The following is a 12,512-nucleotide window of genomic DNA, read 5'->3' as shown; positions in this document are numbered from 1 at the left end:
CGCTATTATCGTTTGCACAATACAAGCAATAGAGCCAGCTTCGAGAACATGCGAAAAGCTGCCCAGTCCACATATTTTACATGGCATCAAAGGATACCAATAGATCCCGCAGTCTTTGCTAGATGGGTGCCGAAACTTGTCATTTCAACAATTCATTTTAATGGTGAACCATTCCTTCATAAATACTAACTTCTAGCATGTGTTATTGAGGCTGTTAAGCCAAATTATCAAGAACTAGGTCATTGAGCACTATTCGCTAAATGCCTTTATGGGAAAACTCAAAACCTTAACGAGTTTGGCAGTTTGGGCTAGTTGCAATTATGACATGACGATATTTATAGCACAAGAACAGAACGACGACAAGGAGACGCTCGTGTCCTTCTTGTCTCTTTGTCGTCGTTCTGTTTTTGCGCTATACCTATCGTCTTAATTAGTCGTTGGATTGTACTTGTGTGTAGGCGCTCCGAAAAAAAAAACGTTTTGCATCGTACCAAATACGGTAAATATCCACTTTTTACGCTGTGTTCATTTTAAATGATGACAATATAGCACGTGTAAATGTGCCTAACTATTTATCGCCAGGGCGCTGCACAAATTTCGCTGCACAGTTCAGGGCGTATACGCACCCTTAAACTTCGTCGACAGTACTGTGCTGACAGGGCTGCGTAGGAGGCGACGAACAAGGCTCGCAGGCAAGACGCTTCAACACAAAACTAACAAATTATATTGGCGTTGAGTATCTGGCCGATGCCCATAGAATTGGTCTGTTATCTCATTGTGTTTTTAAAATGCAGATTTTCAACTTTAAATGCAATTATCTCGAAACACGCTTTTTTGTACGTCTTTTTTCTCAGCAACCACAGTATCTAGCCATAACATTTGGCCAGTATATTTACATTTCATAGGAATATGCTGATGCAGTAATATGGTAGTGTGAGGAAGTGCTATTCTGCAACATGACATATAATGGCTGTTATCGAGTGGTAGTTAGGTATTTGAAGCAAAAAGAAATTCAAAAAATGAACATTATATTTTTTCCTGCTAAATCTGCTTCACTAAAAGAAGGAATGACTCATGATCACAAGGATACTAAAAGAATTACCGTAGTTGTAATGGTTACGGAGAAAAGGTGCGTAAACTTTGCCTGACATACATGATGGGTAAAGGGCTTACCCTGTTCCCTTATGTGTTGTAATAGCTCATAGCAGCATTATCTTAGATAGGCGCCAACGGGTACTGGTAAAGGCTGTTCGTAGAGATTCTTCTGCCTGATGCCAAAGCAGCCCATTCCAGCGTGGACCCTGGCCTGCATCGCAGGTGGCGTCCAGAGGTGATGTCTTATATGCATCACATTTCCGACAACTTTTTCACAAAATATTTCCACAAAAAACCGACAACATTTCCCACAAAAAAAGATGGCAAGTAGGCACGGTGTGCCGATTTTGTCCTCCGCCCCACTTAAGCTGGCTGCGCTTTGTCCCGGAATCTTTTCTGGAGAGAAGAAATTCCGTGTTTGCGGAAAAAAGCACGTGTTTGTGAATGCCTGCGAAATGCCGCTGTCTTATGGGAAATTTTACGTAGGGCATACGGGGCGTTGCGTTAACGATCATGCTAGCGAACATTGAGCTTTCACTTAGAATTGACGGATTACGCATTTGCCCGCGCATTGCAAAGCTTGCATGTGCTCACCGATTTTCTCAGATTAGAACTTTGGGTCGGAGTGCTGATGCCACACCCTGCCAACTGATGGAAGCCTTTTATATTTCTGTAAGACGCAGTGCTTGTGTTAGTGATACTTCATTATCGTTATTTGATAGTGAGTGCGATTTTTTGCGTGGCCTGCAGTAAGCTGTTTGGTTTTGAACCTGTGATTACTCGACTATGTCCTTTCGTGACTATTTATTTAAAAGAAGACAAATAATTAAATTCAGTTGAAAGTATATGCTCTTTTTCTTTATGTGTTGTCTGTATTTGCGCACACCAGTTTACCCAGAAATATGAACCAACTCGCCCAGCTACAAGTTTTACTAGTAAAGAATTGCCCGAACGAACGCCCAAGCAAGGAGAACTGTACCATTTAGCAGCCTAGGCGAAATCGACAGCGCTGAAGACTGATTGGTTATGCAAGCAATGGCGGATCCAGCACAACGTGACCAGGTGTGAAATTTCGTCAGAATTTGACTCCCGCCGAAAGACGCTACTTAGAAAACCGCTTAACCAGTCGGAGTGTTTCTCTTAAATGTACTGTGTCCGTCAATCGCTGATAAAAAAAAGCGTGATGGTAGTGGAGACCGTGAAGCCTAATAGACGGAATTCATAATCTAGTTCAGAAAAAAAACCAAGGTATTATTGCAGCAAACTAAAAAAAAACACTGGACAGTCTTGTAATCAACCCAAAAAGTAAGTCTTGTATTCGAAGAGGGTGACAGCTTGCGGCAGTGGATTGGTTATCGCGGACTGATTCACGTTATAAGACAAGACGTTTATACTATGCCTCCAATCCTCATGTGATGTACTAGCCTGTGTGCGTTCCAAATATATACAACATAAATGTATTTTTATGTATCCGAGAGAACACTGCTTTCCTGACGCCCGGTGAGCGTAAGAAAAGCCCAGAAAAATTTCCGCATTTACCTGCTAGTGGGACTTGTAAGCAAGCAAATCTGGCTGCTTTTGTAAGTAGTTCATTGTTCCCTGGAACAGTTAGTTATCGCGGTTTAGAATAATGGAAGTGCCTATAACCAAAGCTCGCTGCCGGGTTAACTCGCTCCACTTTTACCTCCATAGCAAGTCAAGTGCTGTCTCCTCTCTCTTCCGTAAGGAGAAGGAAACAATCAGTCATTACTTTCTATACTATCGCCGGTACATTTCAATGAAGAGAAGATTCATAACACCACCTCTTCCAAACTTGCGTCAGAAAATATTCGAATCGGTTATTTTATCATTTGGCACATCTACACTGAATTACAGTCAGATGTTAACTAAGCCAGAGTAGAGGAATTTATCAGTCATACTAAAAGAATATTGAGTTAAATTCTTGATCTTTTTAAACATTTAAATACTAATATTCAGTAACTAAATTTGTTGTGCTACCTATCCCTAGCTTATACGAGAAGTATTGCGACAAAATACTTAACAAAAAAATTCACCTAACACTGGGTCCATTCCCTGCATTGGGTAAGAGCCATGAGAAGAGAAGTAGTAGTTCACTGTCGGAAGCTCAGCGTGCAAGATTTTGTGATAGCTCGCAGTGCATTCATAAAGCCCCGGTAGTGTAACCTTCGATGCACTAAATCCTATACGTATCTGCTGTGGTTTTGGTTCCGGACGTATAATATTGATTGCAACGTCTTTAAAGTCAAAAGCAGCCCCATGTACTAATAATTAACCCAAAAAACTATTTTGGAATCTTTTCCCGGTGAGTGCGTATATCCTAAACAAGGAATTCTTGCAGGCTCTTTACTTCGGAAGTTCACTAATATACGAAAGATACATAAGACTCAACTACTCCTGTGTTCTTGTTGTCTCACCTGATTCTCACGCAGAGGTAGGCGTAATAAAGCCACAGCTCTGACAGTGGTATCATGTTTTATTCTTGGGGCTCTGCATCACCTTCTTTTTAGCAAGAAATATCCTTCTTCCAGTTCTGCAAAGTGGAAGTTCTGCAAAGTGCAATATTTCTAAAACTATTTCCCACTACTGTTTCAGTGAACTTCAGGCCCGGACGGCAGCGAGGAAGTTTGCGCGCATCGCTCAGAAGTTAGGCTACGACGTAAGTTTATTTCTTACTCAGTTGTTTCTAAATTTTGTACGAGTTTTCAGAAGTGGCCAATGTATTGCCTGTATTACATTGTCAACGCTGGGTGCTTTGTTTTAATAATGAAGGCTACAGATGCCGTAACAAACCAGCAGCGTATGCCCAGCAAAAAAATTGGCTGAAGACCACACAGTGCTTGATTTGATTAGATTGAAGGGGGCGGTGGTTTAGAAAATTATCGACAGTCAACAGGCAATGTGGTAAACCCTCAAGGGTTTCTGTGCTCGAAAAACGAGAAAATTATATTACTACATTAAAAGGAAAACTGAAGAGGTCTGGGTGAATATAATACCCGTTAACTTTGTTCCAGATTTTAGGCAGAATATCTACGTTGAGAATAGTAACAACGCTGAACTTTGACCTAAGGGTACCACGAAAATCGGTAACGCCCCGTGATCAATGTGTTAAGCGGTAAATTTGCTTGGTACAACAATGCTGTTCATATTCGCATTGTTCATGAATCACAGGGTGCGTGCTGACCCATTCGGGACTGCTGCGTGATGAGGGTTAACCCATCTGCTTACATATGAACAGATCGGACGTGCAAACGCACGCCCCGTGTCACCCTAATTTGGTCACACCAAAATAGCTACACAGAAATGCATACATGCCAAAGGACTCGCTAAATACCTTGTGCAGCCTAATTTTGCTGCCGCTGTGTATAAGGTTGTTTTCTTTTACTGACCTTGCATCAACGAGGCGTTGCGAAATCCATCCTATGTTCCCATAGGAAGCTACGTGAAGTAGAATTGACCTACTAAATTAATGGCGTTGCGAGGTACAGTGGCGTTCAAAATTTTGCGGGCCACGGGAGCATGTGTAGAACTAGGGAGCCTTCATATGCGCGCGTCTCCGTGTTTTAGGGCAACGCCTCTTGTACTCAAAGTACAGGAGGCGTTGTTTAGGGTGGTGTCAGCCTTTGACCCAACACTTGCCGCTGCCCGTTAAAACACAATGTTGCCAGCCCCGTTTCACATGGCAACAAGCGCCATGTTGGTTCTTGCGGCTAGGCGTTCCTGCTCCGCCGCACTGCACCAGCTGAATGTTGGCGCGGGTGTGCAAGTTGCAGCATGAGCTGCGTTCGACTACACCGTAGACGTAGCTTCCGCTACGACACCATCCTCGCGCTAAGCGCATTTACAATAACTTTGAAGTGTAAATGCCAGAGTACTGCGTGCCACAATCTAAAGACAAGTGGAGACTGTCGCACCTCCCGACTTCCTCTAGGTGACGGAAACGCTGGATAACACAAGTGAAACGAGATTGCTTGGAGCCGACTACTTCTACCCGTGTTTTTGAGGTGAGTACCCGTTGTATTGTGAGTGGATTGAGTATACCGCTGCATACTTAGTGAAATTATTTACTTTTTTATGTGATTAAAGGTAGTTTGAGCCAAGCAAACATGACAACTTGCACAGCGAAAAATGAATCAGGCTTCGTTCAGCTACGCCGGGTTATGCAAGCGAAAGTAGATAAATTTGAATGTTTGTTTATCCTCGTAGTCGAAGCGTGGTTCACCAATCGAATGATATGACTAGTCGAACGTGTTGTCCTGCATGCATTCGCTGTCAGCGTTTCATCGGTTTTCGAAGCCGTCACCGCATTCGTCGACGGGAAACGCCGGGCCCGTAAACCACCAACAGACGCTCGCGTTCGTATCTTCCTTTGCTGGCAGATTTTCGCGTTCCTGCACTTTCACTTTGGTCACTGAGGAAGGGCATTCGGAGAGGTAGACAGAAGAGCCGGCGAACGCGTTCCCTGTAGACTGTTGCAGTCTTGCACAGTTGCAACAGAACTAAATTTTGTGCGACTTGGCATGGGGTATTCGTTCTTCCCTTCAATGACATGCAGAATCACACTGAAAATCGCTCAACAACACCAAAAAGGATTTCGCTTTAATAATATAGAATGCTACAGAATTACTGTTCATGTCAGTCCGCCCTTCTGTTTGTCTGTGGGTCCTGAACGGTGGAGTATATGTGCGCTAAGAAAGTCAGCTGTTGGCCGGTAACTCAAATTTTCCGTATGGGAGATTGGTACTGAATCGTTATTTTTGTCGTCCTTTTGTTTCACAACCAGCCACAAAGATGATTTGATATCGTGAACTTGGTTTTTATTTAGTGCTTTTAGAGAAAATGTGTGTAGACTCCGTATATGCTCGGCGCAGTGTATGACTTCTCGCCTTATTGCCTTATTGTAGGCCCACTGCGTGAACACAAGGTTCCAGCAAAGAAGGCAGGACAATTTGAAGAAACTAAGGCCAGATGCTGTTTGGATGCTGTTTGCAATAAAGTCTGACCTGAAAAAACTTCGTTTGTCCCATCTTGCTCTCTTTTGCTTTTCTTCTAGCCTAATATACAGGCTTGGGGGGGAGGTAGGGGGAGGCTTGTTGTATATGATTAAGGGCCCTACTATTTTCGGGAAATGCTTATAGCTTGCAAGATTTTAAGCAGTCCATTGTACAGATTCGTTTTCAGGAACTGGACTTGCTGCAGGAAATCACATTACGAACAAAAGCAATATTTCCGGCATGAGAAACAGGCTAGCGGAGTTATGCGGTTTACAGAGAACATCGCGAGCTACCTAGTTGTTTGATCTACCTTCCCTGTCATTATGGGTACCATCAAGTAAACATCACGGTTTCAAGCCTTGGACTAGAATGCCTTTCAGGTGTCTGCAGTGCTAAGGAGAATTTGCTCCAGGAATGCCGCGTGGACATTTAAATCTGTTCACAGTGACATCGAGGTTCTCCCCCACGCAAATATAGGCTCCCTGAATATCCTCACTCCGCCAATGCGGTAGGTCTACCAGGTGAGAGAAACGAACTGTTTTAACAGTATTTTATGCAAACTCGAGTCACGAACGTCTTTCCTCTTTTACGAAACCATCGCTAACTGCAGAATACATACCTTGAGCCTTCAGAACTCGCTATATATAAACTATCCCCTTCTTGTTGAAACCCACGCTGCCTTCAATATAAATGAGCGACCGCTCAGAACCAACATCGTGGCCCGCCAAGTATGGCGGCCGTTTTAGCCAGTTGTAAGCCACCATGATCGAAGTTGTCACCACCCTAAAACACGGCGACACGCGCACATGAAGGCTCCCTATGTTGAACAGCACCGTGGGGCCGTCTGGCGGCTGCCTGCGAAGCTCGAGAGCACGCACTGCGCACGCGCGCCCTTTTTTGCCTGACAACTTGCCCGTCCGCCCCCTTCAACAGAGCGTGCCTCAGAACGCCAGCAGAAGCACGAGCAGTCGCCCCTGCTGCCGCCACCAAAACACCGAGCGATAATATCGGGAGGACAACACGTATTCTGTATTGGAAGTGCTCGATGGGTGCGCGCTTTATTCCGCCTTGGTCTAAGCCAAGCTGCAGACGTGTGCGGTGTCGGTTTTTTGGAAATAGACGATTGTGATAAGGTTACTAAACAGCTTTCACTTGTGGAAGAAGTGAACGAGGGAATATCTCTCTGTGTTCTGTAGAAGTGTGTTGCGCCCGTTCACGGTTTGGGAGAAGATGAAATTTACGGGTATGCAGCACAAAGCTCTGTGGAACTTCTTTAAAATATACAAAAAAAGTTTGGAGTGATTGCTTAAAACTCCGTCCTCCACGAGGACAAAATATTTGTAAAAAAACCTGTTTTTCCGGCTGTTACTCAATTTCTGCCAACTCGTGTTTAATTCTATGTAGGTTTCTCCGACTAACCGGTGGGCAACCATGGTTCACTTCATAACACTTTTCTCTAACTTGTGGTATTTGACCAAACTAGGTGGCATAGTTCATACGCGTTGATTATATACTTTCAATTATTCTTTAGCGTGCCGAAACAGGAATATGGTAAAAAATGCCGTATTGCAGGCTCCTGGAACTTTTTACATCTAATTTTTTACCGGTCAGCTAAATAAAGTACACCGGTTCCTAGCATTTAACTTTAACCTTGATGCGCCGCGGCTGGCAAGCGATCCCGCGATTTTTCGGTCACCAGTCGATGACCATACCGGCTAGAACACTGTGGCAGCTATATGCGTCAAACACCCGAATATTGATGCCTTGAAGTGAAGATCGCAGGAATAGAAGCAGTGATGAAAGCATTTTTTTCTTGATAATTGACATGAAAACTCAAGACTGATGTGTAAGGTGGGTCACCGGGGTCAATATTTGGGCAGGTGACTGTCGGCGGCAATCTCTTGCGCCACATGACGTGGCATGCTTGTCACGAGAGAAACGTGTCCGGGCTCGGTAAACATTTCATTCTCAAAACTATTCAAGTGTCGTATTTGAGGACAGTAAGCCCAAACAAGTAACTCTTGCGGCGCCTTGCTACCTATCAACAATGTACAACAAAAGGTTATCAAACTTCCAATCGACTCACCATTATTTTTGCCCACTGCCACCTATCTCACCGACGTGCGCTCTATACCATCTACACGCCGCTCACAGTTTCCACGACGTTGCTCACTGTCGCGCCGTTCCATACCATCTACACGCCACTCACAGTTTCCACGACGTTGCTCACTGTCGCCGATGTAGCCACGTCCGCTCGCCGGTCACCAGGAAAAGTAGTCGCAATCCGCTAGCCAAGAGTGCGACGCTGTCAAACTGCGAAAGCCCTCAGAGAAGTCCATTGAACGTGATAGACGTGTTTGTGGACAGTGTTCGTGCATTTACCCTTGTAGATACTGGAACCACCGTATTCGTCATAGACTTAAACGATAACTGCGCAAAGTGACGATGCCACTTTCCAGGCTCTCCCTCCACACAACCAAGGCCCTACGGTTTTATGCACAGCCCGCCTCATGATTCAGGACGTGATGTACGCCATCAAATAGATCGTAATTCCTGCGTGTTCCCATTATGTTATCATAGGATGGGATTTTCTCTCGTGCCATGACGCCGTCATTCATTGTGCACCAGTTTGAATAGAGCTCTCACCATTCTCTGATTTGACGCTGGCCGACAGTTCATCGGCTGCAAACAAGGTACTCGTCAAAGACGCCACCAAAGTTCCTGTAAACTCGCCAACGGTGGTGTTCGTCTACCGCACCAGTCTTTCCGACATTTTGGAACATTAAAGTGCACATATCATTCAAGTTTTTCGGACGCCACTGCATACATCTCGCGATCTGACTGTTTTCATGAAGGACAGCTTGCTGGTTCCTTTCGAGACTGTGCAATACACTCACGTCAGCACCTCTATTTTTCTAATGAAGTCATCCCGTACAGTGATACGTTGGTGCGAGGGGAATGTATCGGCAACGTGAAACTCATTGAAGACGCACAAGTTATGAATGAACCCTATGACACGCACTGCCCAATTTACATTACGCTCTATGCTGTTTGTAGATCTGCTTCATCATCGGCTGTTGTATTTCGATCCTCCATACTCGACAACCCTACACCGATCCAGCTTTCCCAGTTTTTGGGCCTGTTAGAAGAATGGGGCACTTCTTTCGATGTCGCTCAACTTTACCTTGGCCGCACATCCACCATTTCACATCACATCGACACACACGCCCAACCAACACTGCGGCAACATCCACATCGCGTAACTCCAACAGAACGCCGTGTAATCAACGAACAAGTCGACGACATGCTGGGACGCAATATTATTCGACAGTGTAACAACCCCTGGGCTTTTCCAGCTCTTCTCGTTCGGAAGACGGGTGGTTCTGCGTGGACTACCGCCGCCTCAAGAAGACAACTCGTGAGTACGTGTATCCACTTCCACGAATAGACGACCCGATTGACAGCCTACAAGGAGCAGAATTATTTTCATATCTCAATCTGCGCTAAGTGTTCTGGCCATACCTATGGTTGAAGACGCTTGACCGCAGACCACCTTTGTCATGCTCAGCGGCTTGTACGAATTCAACGTCATGCCGTTTGGGCTGTGCAATGAGCTCGCCACCTTTGAACGCATGATGGATACCGTACTGCACAACCTAAAAGGGTGCACGTGCCTGTGCTACTTCGACGACGTCGTGATATTTGCTCTGGACTTCTCCACACATCTTCGATGCCTGCCGGAAATTTAACGCGTCGAAGTGACGCCTGAACCTGAAGAGGTTTCGCAGCATGGCCGCTGACACAGGGCTACGCCTTGTCCAATAGGAAAATTTTCCTCGATATAGCCAAAGTATGGGCCGTGATTGAGTTCCCCTAGCCGACATCAAAGAACTGCGCAGTTTCGTAGGACTAGTGCTCCTTGGTTCGGCGCTTTGAGACTTCACGACTCGTATTACCACTGACGAAGCCTCTCCATTCGTGGTATTCACAGTGCGATGGCACTTTCGCAAGCTTTGTTTGTTCACGTCACCTATCATACTACGCCACTACAACACTACGGCCCTAAGAGCTACATACCAACGCCAGTTGTGTTGGTCTCGGCACTGTCCTTGCGCAGCGCAAACTAGAGTTCCTGGAACATGTCGTGGCGTATGCAAGCTGTATGCTTACAAAAGCTGAAACCAATTGCACCGTCATGAAGACAGAATATCTGGCAATCATCCGGACCCTTACGAAGTTTCGACGTTATTTGTATGGGCGCCCGTTTGATGACGTTACTGACCCTCCCGCACTGTGCTGGTTGTCTTCACTGAAGGATCCCCCAGGCCGTCACGCCCGTTGGGCACTTCACCAGCGAGAATGAGCCATCCACGTGCTGTACCGCAACAGACTCCAGCATGCTGACGCCGACGCCCTGTCGTGCTCTCTCTTGCGTGATGACAGTGCCCACAACTTAGCGTCTCACCTTACCGTTTCTTCCACAGACATTCATACTATCGCTACCGCGTAGTGCAAAGATCTACCATCACTGATAGACTTGCTGACTGATCTATTGACAACACCATTCACGTGTGCGTTGCGTCGTAAGCCAACGATTTTGCCGTTCGCGGCGAGCTCTTCTACCGACGCAATTACAACGCTGATGGCCGCCAGTGGCTTCTAGCGATACCCCGCCGTCAGCGTTTTGACATATGCGATTTCTTCACTTCTGGTCCGCAATTTGCACACTCCGGGTTATTGAAGACTTATCACCACATTCACCAAGAGTAGTTTTAGCGAGGGGTGTACCGCTACGTGCAGAAATTCGTTCGCTCTTGCATGAATTGTCAGGAGCGCAAAACTTCAACACATTTGTCGCCGGCAGGTCTACAACGTCTACTTAGCCCTGACTGGCCGTTTGGGCACGTTGGAATCGATTTGTATAGGCCACTGCCGCTAACGTCGGCTGGTAATGCTCGGCCATTGCGGCTGTAGACCAGTTCACATGCTACACCGAACCCGCCGCGCTACTTGTGGCTACTGCGCGCGATGTGGCCTCAATCCTGTTACAAGGATTCACGCTGCGTCGTGGTCCACCCCAGGATCTGCTCAGGAATTGAGACAGTGTCTTGCTGTGTGAAGTCGTCGAAACTATGCTTTGAGTGCAACGTTGTCCACCGCGAAACTGCTGCTCACCACCCGCAGACGTATGACCTCCCCGAACACTTCAACTTTACGCTCGGCGACATCTCTCCCCGTATTTCGCCATGATCAGTCAAATTAGAATATCGTCCTGCCGTTCGTCACGTACGCCTATAATAGCGCCCCTAGAGCAATACTGGTTTTTCATCTTTCTTTTTATTTTAAGGAAGGTAACCGTACGTCGCACATCATCGACACGATACTCACACACAAGCCCGATCAATCCAAGTGTAGGACTAATTGACACAGCCGGGCTTGCTGAAGAGTGTCAAGAGCTTTTAAAAACCTTCACTATACGTGGCAAAGAGCCGCAGATGAGCATTCCCGCTGACACCAGCACTTCTGCTCTCACGTTTATCCGTGGAGCACTCGTCTGGCTCTCGATTCCTCCCACATGCAACTGGCCTCTCTTCAAAATTTCTACCCAAATATGGAGGCCCCTACCATGTCGTCGAACGCACTTCCCCTGAAAGCTACCTGATGGAACCCAGCGAACCATCTTCGGACATGTGCCGTTGAGGGCGCGACATTGTCAACGTGGAATTTGAAAGGTCTACCGGGACCCGCTCATAGTAACCAGCTGTTAGGTCGGCTGACAGCTCGTTTTTATTACCCAGGGTAATTGTTGCGAGGCCTTGGAACTATACAGTAGGTCACCGGCCTTGACATTCACTGTCGCGCATCGTCGACGAGTGCCCGCCAGTGAACGTCATAACACCCTATTATGAATCAGTAATTTATTAGTATAATTTTAAGATTGCGAAAATTCACTTTTCTCGCGTTTTGGTCATAGTGAAAGTCGCGCTGCTTCTTTTCAGCTTCTGCTGTGGTGACTATTCTCTTGTTAAGTCGGTAGTATCTGACGACTGTAGTGCAGGTCAACGTACAGCAGTCGCGCTTGCTACGTCAGCCCATTCAAACGCTCCGAAATCATCTTAGCTGTCCTTCTTAATGACCAAAAGCTTTTCCTTAGAAACGAGACGAGAGATTACTCGCAGTGGTAACGTGATCTAGAAACAACTGTGATGGCACACATTGACATAATTTTGTCCGGTGGTGATCTACTGTACTTTATTAGATCTGGCGATACACTTCAAGTGAAGCTACCAGATACGTTTACTCTCTGACCGGTAGCGTATTTTTCTTCATCGCACAATTTCGATTGAAAGTGAACGTGCCTTTATTCATAAACTGTACATCTCGCCCACCATGTTTTTCCTTTTA

General features: G+C 45.9%; 1 protein-coding gene across 5 annotated transcripts in view; it reads left to right on the top strand.

Moving 5' to 3' along the window:
• The window catches only part of LOC119160835 (TATA-box-binding protein), a 64,361-nt gene that overhangs the window by 34,397 nt on the left and 17,452 nt on the right, over positions 1–12,512 (top strand). For 4 of the 5 annotated variants that reach the window (XM_075880705.1, XM_037413088.2, XM_075880706.1 and 1 more), the window contains exon 4: positions 3,709–3,772. In XM_075880705.1, the coding sequence (XP_075736820.1) occupies positions 3,709–3,772 (64 nt within the window). Of the gene's footprint in view, positions 1–3,708; positions 3,773–5,044; positions 5,118–6,017; positions 6,062–12,512 lie in introns of those variants that run through there. The other variant, XM_075880708.1, reaches the window with a different exon arrangement.

Source organism: Rhipicephalus microplus, chromosome X, assembly GCF_043290135.1.
Source record: "Rhipicephalus microplus isolate Deutch F79 chromosome X, USDA_Rmic, whole genome shotgun sequence".
Classification (NCBI taxonomy): domain Eukaryota; kingdom Metazoa; phylum Arthropoda; class Arachnida; order Ixodida; family Ixodidae; genus Rhipicephalus; species Rhipicephalus microplus.
This window is presented reverse-complemented; position numbering and strand designations above follow the sequence as displayed.